At 41.4% G+C, this 18,083-nt stretch overlaps 1 protein-coding gene across 1 annotated transcript in view; it reads left to right on the top strand.

Moving 5' to 3' along the window:
- The window catches only part of RADX (RPA1 related single stranded DNA binding protein, X-linked), a 51,951-nt gene extending 34,237 nt beyond the window's left edge, over nucleotides 1-17,714 (top strand). The window contains exons 5-14 of the mRNA XM_088482800.1: nucleotides 136-227; nucleotides 528-650; nucleotides 1,357-1,464; nucleotides 3,840-4,007; nucleotides 4,661-4,821; nucleotides 6,616-6,806; nucleotides 8,631-8,713; nucleotides 9,426-9,713; nucleotides 10,974-11,123; nucleotides 14,708-17,714. Coding sequence (XP_088338926.1) covers nucleotides 136-227; nucleotides 528-650; nucleotides 1,357-1,464; nucleotides 3,840-4,007; nucleotides 4,661-4,821; nucleotides 6,616-6,806; nucleotides 8,631-8,713; nucleotides 9,426-9,713; nucleotides 10,974-11,123; nucleotides 14,708-14,850 — 1,507 coding nt within the window. The 3' untranslated portion in view covers nucleotides 14,851-17,714. The remainder of the gene's footprint in view (nucleotides 1-135; nucleotides 228-527; nucleotides 651-1,356; nucleotides 1,465-3,839; nucleotides 4,008-4,660; nucleotides 4,822-6,615; nucleotides 6,807-8,630; nucleotides 8,714-9,425; nucleotides 9,714-10,973; nucleotides 11,124-14,707) is intronic.
- The last annotated feature ends 369 nt before the right edge of the window (nucleotides 17,715-18,083 follow it).

Below are 18,083 nucleotides of genomic sequence, written 5' to 3'. Positions count from 1 at the left end.
AATTCATGACATGGTAATTATAATGCTAATGTGTCAATTTTATCTTTGACTGCTTGTTGCGGTAGAACACTGCAGAATCAGCTGTTGCATTTTATGGGCGCGTCAATAGTTCTCCAATCACATATTGTTTTTTAGATTGGAATTGAATGATCTACCTCACAATAAAGTCTGTGATGTGATAGGTCTTGTGACCTATGTTGGAAGATGTGAACGGAAGCGGATCCGAGGTAAATTAACCATATTGTAGTGGAGCTCATAGGGAGTTATATTTTAATGTGAACTTTGATGTCCCTAGGATATTAAACACATTTTTCTGAATTCTTTTGTAAATATTTTGTTCCTATAATAAAATCACAAAATGTAATTTTTATTTTTGTTTCTATAATTTTTTTATTTAAGTCTACTTTACTTTAAGCTAAGTTTATATGAGTTGTCGCTGTGCCAGACATCTTAGACTTAAATATCTGGGGTTTCATTGGTTGCTTATCACTGCTTTCAGTGTAACATATGATTCTGTTTTCCTTCAGATGACAGTGAAGACTTCTGGCTATATCGCTGGGTTCATATGATTGACGGGACCTCAGAACAACCATTTCTACTTGAGATTTTTGCAACCTCACAGCCGGACATATTTGAATATATACATCCAAGTATATACAATGCAATAAACACAATGTGCCATTTGCTGCAGGACATTGGGCAGACTAGATGAACCAGTTGATTATTTTATGCCATTATTTCTAGCACATAATTTTTCAATTAGGAATTACTTTGTTCATTTAACAGATGCTTTATATATATTTTTTTCAACTGATATAGGTTATCATTAATTACACATTATATAACCCATTTTACATACATCAACTGGTTACATATGGGTATTTCAGAAATAATTAAGATTTTGTGTTCTATTCTGCAAACCCTGAATGAAACAAAGCATTATGGGGTGGAAAAGTGTCGATGAGCACAGATCGTTTTTAGATAGGCCTAAATTCATTAAGAAAACCTATGTATCGCTTGCGTTATAAAATAAGGAAATATCAAGTGTGCAAACAGGTTTTCTCATTGTATAAATGTGCACGAAAGCTATAGACAGACTTTATTCAGAATGTCAAACTGTTATTGAGTTGTGTCAGTTCATTTGGAAATGAAGGTGATATTAGCAAGCACAACCTAAACTGGCCTACAAATCTAGATTTATTAATTGGCTGATTAATTGGGTCCATGTCAATTTAGATGTTTTATTTCATTTTAGTTAAACATTTATACATATTTGATATCACTTTCAATTCTTCAATAGGGGATTGATGCCTGCAATTAACAATGGTCAATTCACTTTTTTTTTTTTTTTTCAAGTGTCTTATTTGGTGTGCACACAAATGCGTGTGGTCCGAGAATATCCTGAGGATACCTCTTACAAAGCCTACCTTACAACGTCTAATGAAAGTCAGGTGTATATATCTGGTGAGTAGCTTGTCACTATGCACTTGATGGTCTGAGAAGAAAGTAAGTGTCTGTATTAGGTGCACGTATAGGATTATGTATACAGTCAGGTGCATAAATATTGGGAGATTGACAGAATTTTCATATTTTGGCCTCTATTCACCACCACAATGGCTTTGAAATGAAACAAACAAGATGTGATTTAACTGCAGACTTTCAGATTTAATTTGAGGGTAATTACATCCAAATCAGGTGAACGGTGTAGAAATTACAACGGTTTTTATATGTGCCTCCCACATTTTAAGGGGCCAAAAGTAATGGGACAAACTAAACAATCCTAAATCTAACTTTCACTTTTTAATACTTTGTTGCAAATCCTTTGCAGGCAATTACAGCCTGAAGTCTGGAACGCATAGACATCACCAGACGCTGAGTTTCATCTCTGGTGATGCTCTGCCAGTCCTCTACTGCAAATGTCTTCAGTTCCTGATTGTTCTTGGGGCATTTTCCCTTCAGTTTTGTCTTCATCAAGTGAAATGCATGCTCAATTGGATTCAGGTCAGGGGATTGACTTGGCCATTGCATAACATTCCACTTTTTAGCCTTAAAAAACTCTTTGGTTGCTTTTGCAGTATGCTTCGGGTCATTGTCCATCTGCACTGTGAAGCACCGTCCAATGAGTTCTGAAGCATTTGACTGAATATGAGCATATAATATTGCCCGAAACACTTCAGAATTCATTCTGCTGCTTTTGTCAGCAGTCACATCATCAATAAATACAAGGGAACCAGTTCCATTGGCAGCCATACATGCCCACGCCATGACACTACCACCACCATGCTTCACTGATGAGGTGGTATGTTTTGGATCATGAGCAGTTCCTTTCCTTCTCCATACTCTTCTCTTCCCATCACTCTGGTACAAGTTGATCTTTGTCTCATCTGTCCATAGGATGTTGTTCCAGAGCTGTAATGGCTTTTTTAGATGATGTTTGGCAAACTCTAATCTGGTCTTCCTGTTTTTGTGGCTCACCAATGGTTTACATTTTGTGGTGAACCCTCTATATTCACTCTTGTGAAGTCTTCTCTTGATTGTGTTGTTACACTCTCTGAATACCCCATATGGATGGTATCAACACAAGGGATATTATAGCACACTGAAAAAACAGGTAAATCTTTATATATGCAGTGTTATCTAAAGATTTACCTGCATTTTTTCAGTGTGCTATAATATCCATTCTGTTGATACCATCCATATTGGATATTCAGAGAGTTTAAGTTTCATGACTCCTTGATCTATTTGGTAGATTTTGAATTGCCTTATCAAGCGATTTTTGTAGGTATGTATGTATGTATGTATGTATGTATGTATGAAAAGGAAGTTCAGTCACACACTGCTCACTGTGCCAAGTCCTTCCAGGAGTAGCCCAATTTGTTTATTTATGATGAGCTAGCTACATTCATACATACTGTATATATGGAACAGATGTGTCCACATACACCTTAATTCCTTGCGTGTTAAACAGCTCTTTAGTCCTGCCATGCTGCAGCGTGACTTGGTAGTGCTGTCGTCTTTTACCTTTTATATGCGGCATGCCCATATTTCTGTGTGCAACTGCTGGTGTAACGGCATGCAAAATGCTATGTTACAGTGCCATAGCCAGAATATAGACATGCCGCATATCTTTTTCATCAGCAGAAGTTGCGTTTGCATCCTATTCTCATTGCGACTTGTCCATGGAGGATAGATGTATGTGCACACATCTGTAAGTACACACAAACAAAAACGCTGGCGCACATTTTGCTGATAAAGAGCTTACTCACCGCTGTATGAATGTGTTGTCTGACTGTTACCAATAACTGCTAAGGAGGCACATTGTTTCCAATTGGATACTCCTCTATTTCATATGAGGGTGTCTGAATGTGTAAGCACCAAGATGGACAATATTGTGCGCATTATGTACCCTCACCCATCTGCAGGCTTACTAGTATTTCTGTGGTCACCAGTCAATAACCATTACGGTGACACATTATTTAAAGAGAGGGCTGTCCTCTTTCAAATAAAGATGTCCCTGAGTTTAGTGAAGACGTGTACTTGGACTTCATAATAATTTCTGCAGTGCAGAGGTGTTCTCTGCTGGTCACACATCATCATCATCAGAGAATAACTTCTCAAGAGTCGCATCCTCTGTATGAGAGGAACACCCTTCTTTCAAGCAGGGGTAACAATGAGTCTGTGGATGCCAGGTTTGGGGAATTATAGCACTTTTAATGCTCTCTCCCCTATTTCCTGGCTTATTAGAAAAAAAGTTTCTGGATAATTGGATTAATATTTTTTGCCATCTGTCACAGTTTCCTTTGCAATGTTTATTTCTGTAATGTTTTTTTCTATTTAAGGTTATCATAAAGGACAGCTGTACACTAGTGATGAGAAAGTAAAAGCTTTTATTAACTGGATGAGAACTCAGAATGAATCTGATGTGAAGAACAAAGTCACAATTGGTGGCTATCACCCTTACCCACAAGCTCCTGCAACCTTTGCCAAGTACTGTAATGATATTGAAGGTTAGAACTTTGTTTATGCAATTGTTATTTCTCTCTCCATGATGTTGGGGCTCAGCGAGAACGTGTCTGAAAGTGTCTTCTGGTGTGACACTTAAGCCAGGTACACACTACATGATATATTGGACGATTTACCCAGCTTTAGGATGCAACTTTCTGTTAGCTCTTATTTGATGACCTGTAATATGACTGTTAAAAGCATGTCCTAGCAACATAGGCATATTTTGTGTATTAATGTATTTGTAGGTATGTGTAAGCTGAGTTAAAATAAAAGTAATGTTTGGGAAGGATACTGTAAATTGAATATACCAAAATAGCTGAAGCCTAATGAAACTCAAAGCACCACTAATACAATTCAATACAAACACAATTAGAAAAAAGAATGAGTTTACATTTGGCGCTGTCTGTTATCTCTTGTTCTTCCAATTTTTGTTTTGAGAAGACAATCTTAAATAGTTATCTCTACAGCAATTTACTGTAGTTACCTTTTATTCAGAGTTTTTACTTGTTATAAGATAATTAATATTTTTGGGTATATGTTTTATTTAGTAAAAAATTTAGCAATTTAATTTTTTATTTATTTTTTTAAGACGGTTTACTTACTATAAGTGATTTTATCATTGCATTTGCAATGTCTGGTTTGTTTGTTTTTTCAGTAGAGAAAATATTGTCTACAATCTGTGAACTAAAGACAATGATTGAGCAGCTTCATTACAGAGAACACAGACGTGTCGCTATTCAGGGTATAATTGCTGCTTGTAGGTTTGTGGAGAATGTTGCAAGTGACGCCTCTGAAGTAGAACATTTTCAAGAAATGGTATGTATAAAATAAGATTGTTCACTTCAGCCCTATTGCTTAGCATTAAAATGTGCATAGACCCGTACTGTGTGTATATTTGATATGTGTATGAATGAACACACACACACACAAAATACAAAAAGGAGCCGTCTAGAGCAATGGTGTGTAAAAAAGTCCAATTTATGATTGGACATAAGAAAATGTGTGTGTCTTTACCAAAATGGAAAATATGTGCTTGTCTGATCCACATATGGGCTCCAACCAAGACATGATAAATAGCCAGGTATCACTCTGGATGTTGAAATTTCAGTCGGTATAGATATCGCAGTTTTTTGGCAAAAATGTATCCTGTGGACTCCAACACCTGCTAGGGTTGCAATGCGGCCCCTGTTACACCGTTGCACATATGGTAGGAGTGCCGTGTCCTGCGCCTATTCTGAAATAAGGTGATAGAGACTGCTGGCATTATCCTTCAGGACGATCTACCCTCTTGCCCTAGTTTTTGGCTTTTGTACCTATTATGTAGAACCTGGTGCTCTATAAGAAGTCCCTGTTACGTCACGTTCTTAGTGCCTCTTAGGCAGTAATCCCTGTTCACTGGCGTTCTGTGACTGCACCTTCTATGATTTAGTGGTACCAACCATTCAGCTTATAAACACAGCCTATAAAATGACAGTTAGGAGCTGATTGGTTATTACTTTATCTCTCTCCACTTTATCTCTGTCTGGGGTAGATGTACTAAGTCATGGAGAGAGGTAAAGTGGATTGAGATAAAGTACGAACCAATTAGCTGCTAACTGTCATTTTTAAAACACAGCCTGTAAAGTGACAGGAGCTGATTGGTTGGTACTTTAACTCCATCCACTTTCTCTCTCTCCTTGGCTTTGATAAATCTCCCCCCTAAGCATTGATAAATACCCCTATATGGGCTAAATACAACCAATAGTGGAAGCTATGCTGCTGCTGAATCAGGTTATACATGAAATGGTGCGGTGCCTACGACCAGGACTATATGTGCTTAACGTTAACTTCAAATGGAGGGATTGACCATATACTTCCACATGATAAATTCTCGCATTATTAAGATCTCTGGGATCTATGAAGTTAAATATTTTCCATCTGATCTTTATTAATTACAGATTAAATTACACTCTATACATATTGGGACACTGACCTTCAGGATCGTAGACTATGGAACCATGTATTTATGGTGAATTATGCTTTGTACAGACTAGACAATATGTCGTCTGATCCGGCGGGGGGAATCATTAGCGAGGGCCATGCTGCTGAATGCAACATGGCCCACTTCGTCGCTGCCCGCATCGGCAAGTGCCAATGCCGGCTCCCTCTCCGGGCCCCGTCGCTGCAGATGCCAGGATTGGGTACACATCGTCTAGTAGTGTGTACCCTAGATTTGGAGTTCCTTTGCCTTGCTATGTGATTTGTTATAATTTTTAATGTTTTTAATTATGGATTGCTGCTTTTTATGCAGATTTCTGACACCAATTGTGTTTATCTTGATGCTGGTATTTTTGAAGCATTGGATAGTGTTTCCTTGCAGTAGTGTCTTTTTTTTTTGTTTGTTTGTTTCAGCTCTATTAAAAGTGTATTACATTAAGTGCCTTTTTAGACAGCTGCTCGAGAGGAAAAAATTATTTGTATATTATTATTATATACTAATTGGTGTTGCTTATTACAGTATATTTGCATTGCAGTTTAGCACCTAATTTTTGTTTGTCCTTAGAAAGCAAACTTTTTTTTTTTTTTCTCTCTTTCGTATGAAAACATGTTCCAACATTTTCTGTACCACAGTTTGGAAACAAAGAACCAATCCCTGAGGAACTTTCTTTGAGTGGTCAACAAAGAGACCATCATGTAGGGATAGGCCATTCTGACAGCCAGCTACAGCAATGTACAGAAGAGCTCACACCTCAGAGTGGAATACATAACTTGAGCCTGGTGAAAAGAAGCAAAAGAAGGAAAAAACAACGGCAACCAAAACAGTAAGTCAGAAACTTGTGGGTATATTTCTTAAAATGTGAGTTTTTAGAAGTGGAGATGTTGCCCATAGCAACTCATCAAATTGTATTTAACTAGCACCTTCTAGAAGATAATAGCTAGAATCTGATAGGTTGCTATGGGCAACATCTCCACTTCTAAAACCTCACACTTTAGTAAATGTACCCCTTGGTCTAGAGATCTGTCTCACAAATATACCCTAATGTGGCTTGTCTAATTGTTAGCTAGAGACCTTCCCTGGCAGGATTTGTCTAGCACTCACCGCTACATCCGGTATCTTTTGGGAGCCTGGGCTTTACAGTCCTTTGTGCACACATAGCCACCATGGGTGCCTCAGAAACCTGATGTCATCTGGTTTGTGTGAAGGATCAAATAACATTCATACGAGTTGGCCAGGTGATGTGGTTGTAAAGGTTGGGCAAACACAAAGGACCGTGCAGAATAGCATAATCTGTGCATATTAAGCCCCTAAAAAGCAACTGTAGAAATAAAATGGCTAACGCATCCTTTAACTACTTAACTGGATACTTTTTTCTCAAAGAATTCTCCAAAGTGTTAGTTTTCTTTTTACTTTTTTTTAGTTTAGTCAGGTTTAGAATCTTTTTTTTTTTTTTTTAAATTTAATTATTTTAATGAAGAATAAAATGCCTAGGGAGGTGTCTTGCACTCACCGCCCCCCCCTCTCTCATGTTCATAGGGCCCCACTGTAACCGTTCCTCCCACTCCCCCAGCAACAATAAGTCCGCAGTGGCGTTACCCCATACCCCCTAGTGGTAATAGATCCCCAGTGGCATAGCCCCCACCCACTAGTGTCTATAAGTTCCCACTGACTTACTGACCCAGTAAAATAGATTTTCATCTGTGCATGATTAAAGAAATCCACAAAACATAACCTGATCAGGGGCGTATGTATAATGGGCGTAGGGTGTGCGGGGCACACGGGCCCCTGGGTCCAGGGGGGCCATGCACTGCAGACCCTGCACCCATAGTATTACTTACCTCTCCGGAGTCCCACATCAGCACGGGGGTCCGGCGCTGTAAAAACAACTGGAAAATGGCCACAGCGGCCATTTTCCCGGTGACCTGCGCATACTCTATAGACTCAGGGAGCACTCTAATGCCCAGAGTCTCTAACTCCGGCGCTGGCCGCGCACAGCTCAGTGCGCTGCCGGACAGAGAGAGGAGAGGGCCCATGTTGGAGGCTGCACACAGGCCCCCTCCTCTCTAGAAACGCCCCTGGACCTGATGGTGGTCTTGGACTGGAGTTGAGAAGCCCTGATTTAGATTGTTGTACCAATCATCATTTAGACCAATCCAAGCCTAAAGTCCAGTGGCCTGAGCAGATATACAAGTGGGTAGTCAAACGTAGTCTGGTCTGTGCGAAAATGGGTAGTCAGACATGCCCCGTATGTATTGTAGAGAAATAACACATTGCTTTAACCTACTTGAAAGAGCAATCTTCTTTTGCTCTCACATAAAAATACACTAATTATTTCACAAAGCAATATACATTTCAGTGGTTCAAGTTTGTCCACATACATTTCTCTTCAATGGCTATCACAGATTATGACAATATTACAACGTAAAATATATTATGTTTTTTTAATGTTTTGTAAATGAAATGTTAAACTTTTTCAATAATAGCTCAAACCTTTAGTTTGAAAGGAATTCAATAAAATAGTAACCAAGCCCATCAGCCTTATTTCCTTGACACACATGCTCAGCTTAAAAATGAATAAATAAGATTCTGTCAAGTCGATAATGAGTGTGAATTTCACATTGCATGAACTTTGTTGTTTTTCCTTTAGTAATGAGCTTGCATCAGAAAGCAACCCTAGCATACCACACCGTGATTTGGGTACTAGCCTCCAGGAACCCCTGTTTTCTGAAGGTAATTTTGTCTTTATTGCAGCCAGATAAACATTGGCAGAGGTTTCTGTGTAGAAAGTAGCTTTTTTGAAGGAAACCTGTCATTTTATTGACCTTCACCTGTATTGAGATATGTACCCTAAAATATGAGACTCAGCGTTTGGTGAAAATGCTGTTGCTGTAGTTGTAACAGAAGCAACTTAGCATCAGGAGGAATTTTCTATTTTTTTATTACATTTTTGTTTTGTTTTTTTTAAAGCTGTTAAATTGAGCGAATGGAAAAGTGTAGATTGCCAGGGATTTAAATAAATCCATCTAATGAACTACAAGCAGGGCCCCTGGAAGGCTACAAGGGGCCCTCCATAATGGCAAAATTAGCACATTTTGAATATAAAGCTGCTTATAGTTCTGGTCTTTTGGTTATTTATGGCAGTATCTTAGACTTACTGAATGTGTCCAAGTGGTGGTTCACGAAACCTTTATCTAAAAATCTAATCCTGTTTTTCATATTTATTATAATATTAGCACAGTTACTGTACAATTGGGTAATAATATGCTATTCAGGTCTCGCTCCTTCTAATTTGATACATTATTTTTAATAATAAAAATATCATATATTTAACATGATTAGTGGACAAATGGATAATTTACTTCTTGTTCTAGTCGACCTCTGTGTTTGAGTATTCTGTCTTCCTGAAATCTATTAATACTCTAACTTTTTTTTACATTACCAGATGGTAATTATGTTGCTGAGAGTGATCAGAGTGAAAGTGTTGGATCGTCCTGGGAAAATGATCTGTGGTCTGAGGTTAAACACGCCATAACAGAACGCCTATATTATAGCAAAATATATACAGAAAGCATCCCCCAAAAGTTTGAGTACAACCAAAAGGAGATGCTGATGCAGCAATATAATCTTCACCCGGCAAAATTAATAAAATCTAAAATGTATGGATGCAAACAGAAAGCTCATAATTTTTCCAATGTCTGTGGCCTTGGTTACTATGAATTCACCATACTGGGTAAGCAACCTCCTGTATTGTGGAATACAATTTCATTTCTAATGCCCTGTATTTTCATTTCAGTGTAATGTCTGGATGGGTTGGGTACAGGATGCCAGCATTTGGGATCCTGGCGGTCAGAATCCCGACGCCGGCATCCCACCAGGGTTAGGATACTGACACTTGTCAGTCAGTATCCTAACCCTTCCCCTCTCCCTACCCTTAACCCTAACCCTCCCACCCCGGTGCCTAAACCTAACTTCTCCCTTCCCGCATCCTAAACGTAACCCTCCCCCCTTAGTGCCTAACCCTAACACTCCCCCTAGTGCCTAACCCCAATACTTATCATAGGGATGCCGACGCCGGGATTCTGACAGATGTTGGGATTCCAGCACCCGCATTCTAAGTGCCGGCATTTTGATTGCATCCCGTCTGGCTGTATTGTATGCTGGTAACCTGTGGAAATCATTGTCTGTACATTTTACTGTATAAAGTTTATACTATATTTTAATACATCAGAAGATTCAATGACCGTTTTGAATTATATATACATTTGTATAGAGAATTCCACCCAAATGTTATTTCTGCTATTAAAATGAATTAATCCATTCAGGTTCACGCCAACCAAGTAGAGAGGAGGAAGAAAACAGAGATTGATGATGTATGAACCTAGTTCTTCACAAAAGCATTAAGCAGATATCCTACTGAATGACCAAAGTATAGAAGTACATTCTTTTGGTCCTCACACGGAATCCTCCTCTGCTTTTAGTTTTTATTAATTCAGATTTAATCACATTATAAAGAATTCATAAAGAAACTGTTTAAAAAGCTGACTGCACCTTGAACCAATTTCTTAATCATGACCAAACTGACGTTATGTAGGGGATATGTCTCCCCATGCCCTCATTGTAAGGACTGTTCAATCATGCTAATTAGTGCATACAGTATGAGCCCCATTTCTGATCTGTTGCATCTGAGATAACCGTTTATCCATGTGAAAACGATTAGTACACTTACACAGGAATGCATGGCATGGGCCACGATAAGCCACTCGCATGATTTGTATATCGACCTTCCGCTTCATTACAGACAGGAAATATATATATGTGACTGGATCATGTAATTAAGGGCCTGATGCAGAGATGGACGCAGTGGGAATGTCCGTCGCAAGTGGGCGATGATTTAATTTTGCGCATGCCTTCGCTTAATATTAATAGTGATAAAGAAGTCATCCTAACCCTCAGCTTTTGGTGCAAGATCTTGTCAATTCTTTCTTGTCAGGTATAAATCAAAATCTAGCCATAGATGTGTCTCTGCCTGTGTTTGGTCACTTCAGTCTGTTTGGAGGTGGTATGGAAGACAATTCATGGCAATCTGCTGGATCACGAGTGACCGCTGAAAACCGGGACCACCACTGGCTTTCTCTTAGAGGTAAGGGAGTAGAATGTCAGTGAGTCTTCCTGAAACTATTTAAATTTTCCACAACTACTGTAATGTAGCCAGTTTGGCTCAGTAAGGATATGACAGGACACATTCACACTATACTATTTCTACTTCAGGGTCCATAGGGTATCCACAGGATACCTTGGGGTATAGGTGTGACGTCAGTCATCGGGCACCAAAGAGTTAAGCTTTCAGCCTCCCAGGATGCACTAGGTCCCCCTCCTATACCCCGCCCCCGAGCCAAGGCATCTCAGTTTCGTTTGGTGCCCGGCCGGAGTCAGTGGCACCTGCTAGAGGGGGGCTTAGAAGAGCCCCTGAAGCTTTTTCTTCATGCAGCTGTGGATGCACATCTGGATGAACAGCATGGACAGTCAGTCCTGACGTCCATGCTGTCTTCCCTACACCCCGCCGGTACCAGAACGCCGGTACTGATCCGGGGATGCTGGTGGACATCTGGGGTCACAGCTAGCGGTGACCCCAGATGTTCCGGACCATGGCCGGATTCAAGGGGGACAGAGGTAAGCAGCGGGGTCCCGCGGGGGGTGTCCGCTGATCACATGGTCCTAAGTCCCCAGGCAGGGGGCTCCCTGGGGACTGGCTGCAGCGTGGAGCCAGGCGACCAACCTGCGCTTCCACTACCCCCTGGGACAGCGGACCGCAGCAGAGCGGTAGCCATCCAAATTGGGTCCTGTTGACAACGGACGCCAGTCTTCGGGGCTGGGGAGCGGTTTCAGGTCCACACTTGTTCCAGGGCAGGTGGACGCCGACAGAAGCGGAGCTTCCCATAAATATCTTGGAAATCCATGCGGTCTTCAATGCTCTCCAGCAGGCACATCGGTTTCTCCAGGGTCACCCGGTACAGGTCCAGTCGGACAACGCTACCACCGTGGCCTACACAAACGGGCAAGGAGGAACCCGCAGTCGGGCGGCTCTCGTAGAGGTCTCTCGGATCCTGGTTTGGGCGGAGCGCAATCTTCCGGCCATATCAGCGGTCTTCATCCCGGGAGTGCTAAATTGGGAGGCGGACTTTCTAAGTCGCCAGGACGTTCATCCGGGGGAATGGTCCCTGCACCCGGACGTTTTTCAACTGCTGGTGGACAGGTGGGGTCTTCCAGAGATCGACCTCATGGCGTCCCGGCACAACAACAAGTTGCCGGTGTACGGGTCTCGCACAAGAGACGAAGGGGCGTCTCTGGTGGATGCTCTGTCCGTCCGGTGGACGTTCCGGTTCGCATACCTGTTCCCTCCGGTCTCCCTTCTTCCACGGGTAATCCGGAAATTCAAACAGGAAGGAGGGACGCTCCTGTTGATAGCTCCCGCGTGGCCCAGACGGCACTGGTTCTCAGACCTTCAGGGTCTGTCCGTGGACAGTCCACTGCGGTTGCCGCTACGACCGGACCTTCTGTCTCAGGGTCCTTGTCTTCACCCGGACCTGACTCGGCTGTCTTTGACGGCGTGGCTGTTGAGACGGCCATGCTGAGGTCCCGGGGGTTTTCCAGCTCTGTGGTGCGTACCATGTTGCGAGCTCGGAAACCGTCTTCCGCGAGGATATACCATCACGTGTGGCATACGTTCTTCCAGTGGTGTCGACCGAGAGGTTATGCACCGCGGGAGTTTCGTCTGTCTCGGATTCTCGCCTTCCTGCAAGCGGGACTAGATCATGGGCTTCGCTTTGCTTCTTTGAAGGTACAGGTTTCGGCCCTGTCTGTTTGGTTTCACCGTAGGATTGCTACAATCCCGGATGTGCGCACCTTTATGCAAGGTGTTGTCCGCATTCAGCCGCCCTTTGTTCCACCTGTGGCGCCTTGGGATTTGGCTGTGGTCCTGAGGGCTCTCCAAGGACCGCCGTTTGAACCACTGGGCTCAGTGGATCTTAAATGGCTAACAGCTAAGACTGTTTTCCTTCTGGCTATTGCTTCGGCCAGACGTGTTTCTGAGTTAGGGGCTCTTTCTTGTAGACCCCCTTTCTTGGTTTTTCATGGGAACAGGGCAGTGCTCCGCACTCGGCCCGAGTTTCTTCCCAAAGTTGTTTCCCAGTTTCATGTTAACGAGGAAACCGTTGTTCCGGCCTTTAACTCACCGGGTCTTTCCGTGGGTGAGGCCTCTTTGGATGTTGTGCGGGCCTTAAGGACTTATGTTGTCCGCACTTCTTCGCTTAGGAAGTCGGACGCTTTGTTTGTCCTCTATGGCTTCCGTAAAAAGGGTTGGCCTGCTTCAAAGCAAACTTTGGCAACCTGGATCCGTATGGCTATTTCTGAAGCTTATCTTCATGAAGGCCTGCCGGTTCCTCCTTCTGTGAAGGCTCATTCCACTAGGTCTGTGGGTCCTTCGCGGGCAGCTCGACGTGGTGCCTCTGCAGTCCAGATCTGCAAGGCTGCTACGTGGTCCTCTGTCCATACCTTCGTGAGGTATTACAGGTTTGACACCTTCGCCTCTCAGGATGCTTCCTTCGGGCGGCGGATTCTCCTTTCTGCACAGGAGCGTCCCCACCCTTAAAGGATACTGCTTTGGGACATCCCCAAAGTATCCTGTGGATACCCTATGGACCCTGAAGTAGAAAATATGAGATATGGTAAGAACTTACCCTTGTTATCTCTATTTCTACGAAGTCCATAGGGTTCCACAGGACTCCCGCCCTGTCGCACCTGTGCTGCAGATGGGCTTTGCTCTGGTCACCGGTTTTCCGTCTCCCTCTGGTGAGAATGTGATTCTTGTATGTGTCCAGATCTTTGTTCTCTCTCTTCCTTCTCCTCCTCCGGCCTATGGTTTGGTAACTAACTGAGATGCCTTGGCTCGGGGGCGGGGTATAGGAGGGGGACCTAGTGCATCCTGGGAGGCTGAAAGCTTAACTCTTTGGTGCCCGATGACTGACGTCACACCTATACCCCAAGGTATCCTGTGGAACCTTATGGACTTCGTAGAAATAGAGATAACAAGGGTAAGTTCTTACCATATCTCATATTTTTTCAGATGTATATTCTCTATGTGTAACTTGTACCCATTTAATTAAACATTAATAAAGTGACATATATACACACACACACACAATGAGATTCATACATTTATATAGTGAGGGAAGAGGCAGGCTTGTCAGGAATCTGATTTTACTTTCTTTCTTACGCTGGTTTTGTAAAGGCGACCACTTGAGAGAGATTTAAAATATTTTCTATTTCAATTATTTGTCTTGTGTTTATTAATTTATTATATATAATTTGTCTTTTCTACACACTTGTGACACAGCTGTTTAGCGCTGTGTTTCTCCATTCCAGTCCTCACATAATGTGGGGTGGGGGTGCGTATTAAAGGTTTCTGTTTGTGGAAACAAGTAGAATAATTACTGTACCCATCCAAGTAGACAAAGTCACATGTGCATGATTAAAGAAATCCTGAAAACATGAGCTGTTGGGAGTTTGGGAGGGCTGGCATTGAGTTTAGTATGTACTGTCACACTTGAGAACTGGTTTTATTTCCTAGAATTGGTAACTAATGAAGAGGCAGGTATGATTACGATTTTTTTTTTCTCTATCGGTGCATTACTCCATTAAATGGTTGCTGCATTTATTCATTTTCAGATGACCTTGTGGAGTATGCGAAGGCACGGGACAGGCTGCATGTTGTCTGTATCTTGGACATCTGTCACCTTGGTGAAAGCAAAGTGGAAGTTTGTTTGAACAGAGTTTACTATCCTGTTACAGACAGAGCTGTAGATGCCTAAAATGTCTACATTACCGTATACATGGTACCAATTATTGTAGCACATTTTGTTCCCAAAAAAAAATATGTTTCTTGTTCACAAACATTTTCTCAGTTTGTTCAATTTTTAAAGCTAGTTATGTAAATATAAAGACCAAAACAGGGAGGGGGAAAAGGGAAGGGGGAGACTATAGGTACATATCAGTTGTATTTTTGTGATGTATATTGTTTGATAAGTAATCGAGTAAGTCTTACTAGACCACACAGTAGAAAATCCGATGAGGAGCACCCGAGGACGGCAAGGCAGACGATCTGTCTAAGGACTCTGGGTCTGATTCAGATTTGGGAATAGAGTAAGATATAGCAGGTAACTGTGCATCTTGGTAGACTATGCTGCACTGCAGGTGGGACAGATGTATAATGTGCAGAGAGATTAGATGTGGGAGAGGTGTGTCCAAACTGACATCTACATTGCAGTGTAAAAATAAAGCTGTCCAGCACTTGTGGGCTACATGTAAAATCAGTCAGTATTTACCCTACATGCAAAAAAAAAAAGTATGTATTTGCACCCCTTGCATTGCAACATGGTTTGTCCAGGTACACAGTTACCTGCTCTATCTTACTCTATTCCCAAATCTGAATCAGGCCCTCTATACGCACAGAGGCAGCACCAGTCCAGAGGAGTGAGATGAGCTCACTCTCGAGCCAGGGGCCCCATACATTTCCCACATTTGTAAAAACGATCTGTTACCTGCACACAACTGTGCATTAAACAGGTACCCCAACATACAACATATAAACAGACATGTTACATTCACTGTAGGTTACCACTGTATAGTTGTTGTTTTGTATTTTCTTGTTTAGAAACCATAATAAAGTTAGCCATCTTCTAGGCAGCTGTAAATATGTAGTAGTGAGTGTGTAAATTCCACATATTAGCAAGGGCATGCTCAAGCTGTCATCTTTCAACCCATTGGGTCTGAATGGTCACATGAGATCGGTATCACGGCAACTTCTGCCCACTTCATCTCGTTTAAATAATGCCTGATGCATTATACCATAGTGGGGTAGGGTCATAGTTTTATACAGTGCTGAATTATGGGTTGTGGGGGCCCCAGGGCAACTAAGTTGTGGGTGCCCCCTTCAAGCCACATGTAGACTACATAGCCACCCCCCCCCCCCAGCCACACGGAGCCTACCACCCTTCTCTCTAGCCACCCAGAGCCCCCACTCTAGCCACACGGAGCCTAACGCCACCCCCAAGCCACACGGAGCCTACCGTCCCCCAAGCCACACAGCCTACTGCTCTATCCCCGCCGCTGATTACTCACCTGAGTGACCTCCCAGCAGATCTGCTCCCTAGTCCCCTCATCAGCGTTACGGACGTAATGTGTCGCGTGATGCCAATGAGCAGCATTGGGAGCCGCTCTGCGCTGTATGCAGCAGAGCACTGACCGTGCTGCAGAATGCAGTAAACACAGCCGCGGTAGCTGAGCCCCAATTGGGGAACAATTGCCACTGGACACCTGTTATCGGCAGGGTCACACCGACCCTGTGTGGGGGCCCAAGAGCGACCGCCCCTGTCATCCCCCGTCCCCTTAATCCGGCCCTGGTTTTATAGCTGAGTTTCTCAATATATGTATGGGTATTAATAATTTTGTAGTTCAGTTAGGGTTTTACTCTGGCTGTACTAATAATGTTAGATTTTACTAATCAGCAAATGGGTCCACTTTTAATTTCCTTCTTGCCAGTTCCCTGGAATGTTTGAGCTTAGGCCAGCTTTGAACATAGGAGAAGCAGAGTATTTAGAATGGACATATACAATAATCTTAATGCATTCCCTGTTTCAATATAGCGCTAACCCGCTGTTCCTATTTTCCCTTATTTTCTATTTCAGTTAGAGGGTGATATTGTGCAGTAGAAGGCAGTTAATATTATTAATGCCTAAATTGATGTTTTGTGATACACTTTGAAATTATACATTATGAAGGCAGACCCTAGTCTTTGTACGTCGTATTTTTAATTATTTTTTTTAAATAAGTGACCTGTTTTAAGCAACATAATGGTGTAAAAAAATATTATTTAAAATTAACTTGTAAGCTTATGGAATGAAGTGGGTTTTTCAGAGAGTACACATTGGCATTTTTTCCCTTTTGTTTCCGAAGATTGACGTTGACCTTTTTTGTTAATTTATGAAAGTAAATGAGTTATTAGAGTTTACAATTACAGTAGAATTTTTTATATATATATATATATATATATATATATATATATATATATATATATATATATATATAGTATGCCCGTCATATTTGGGTATTGTCAGTATTACAATGGAACTGGACACGTAAATACATAACCAAGCTTGCACTTTGGATTGTATGTATTGCATATACTACAGTACATTTGGGCTTGTTTAGCTCTCTTCTCGCAGAGAAGAATACAAAATAAATAAAACCATACCCTTTGCTTTTGCTATGGCAGCTGTAGTGCTCCATTTCTTATCTAGTGTACAGTGCATGACAAATGCAATGATGTCAGTTGGCCCTTTTTGGTTCTTTCTTACTATATATTTATTGATTCTACTTTGACCATTTGCAAAATGCATTTATATGTCTATTTATTGAACACTAGTCTAAAATAATGTGGGGTTTATAATATCTTGAGATTTATTTGTACTACTGAAGTGCCTGGCTAATGCGTTGCTAAAAGGCACAATTTCATTCATGCATATTGTGTATATATAAAGTATCCTTTTTTTTTATGTTTTTAAAACCTCCTTTGAATATTTCCAAATATGTATGAATTGCTCAGTCTTATTTTTTCTTTTCCTCCAACTAAAATGCTTTTTCAGCTTTTTATTTTCTTTTTAAATTGTGCATTATGTACTGTAGATTAATTATTGTGAATAAACTATTGCACAAATACAACTACAAGCATGATTTTATAGTCCTGTCATTTTATTTTCCCATTTTTCAAAAGGAAAAACGACATGATGCAGCCAAATGTAGAAAGGGATCAGGTTGGTTGTAAATAAAGTCTGCTTCGACATGTCGGGGAAGAAGGGAAATATGGCTTACTATATTATCAGAAACATATGTATTTAACAATAAAACTACAATATAGGTTCTAGGTATAACAGCGTGGACCCCAACTCATAAGCAAATCAAACCACTATACTGTTGCCCCATTAAATTGTTGGGAGAAGGTGTCCAAATTGTAAAATGTCCCACTCTGCTTGATTTTATGGATTGC

The sequence above is a fragment of the Taudactylus pleione genome, unplaced genomic scaffold (genome assembly GCF_031769625.1).
Source record: "Taudactylus pleione unplaced genomic scaffold, aTauple2 ptg000296l, whole genome shotgun sequence".
NCBI lineage: Eukaryota > Metazoa > Chordata > Amphibia > Anura > Myobatrachidae > Taudactylus > Taudactylus pleione.
The sequence above is the reverse complement of the archived record's forward strand: the minus strand, read 5'-3'. Positions and strand labels throughout refer to the sequence as shown.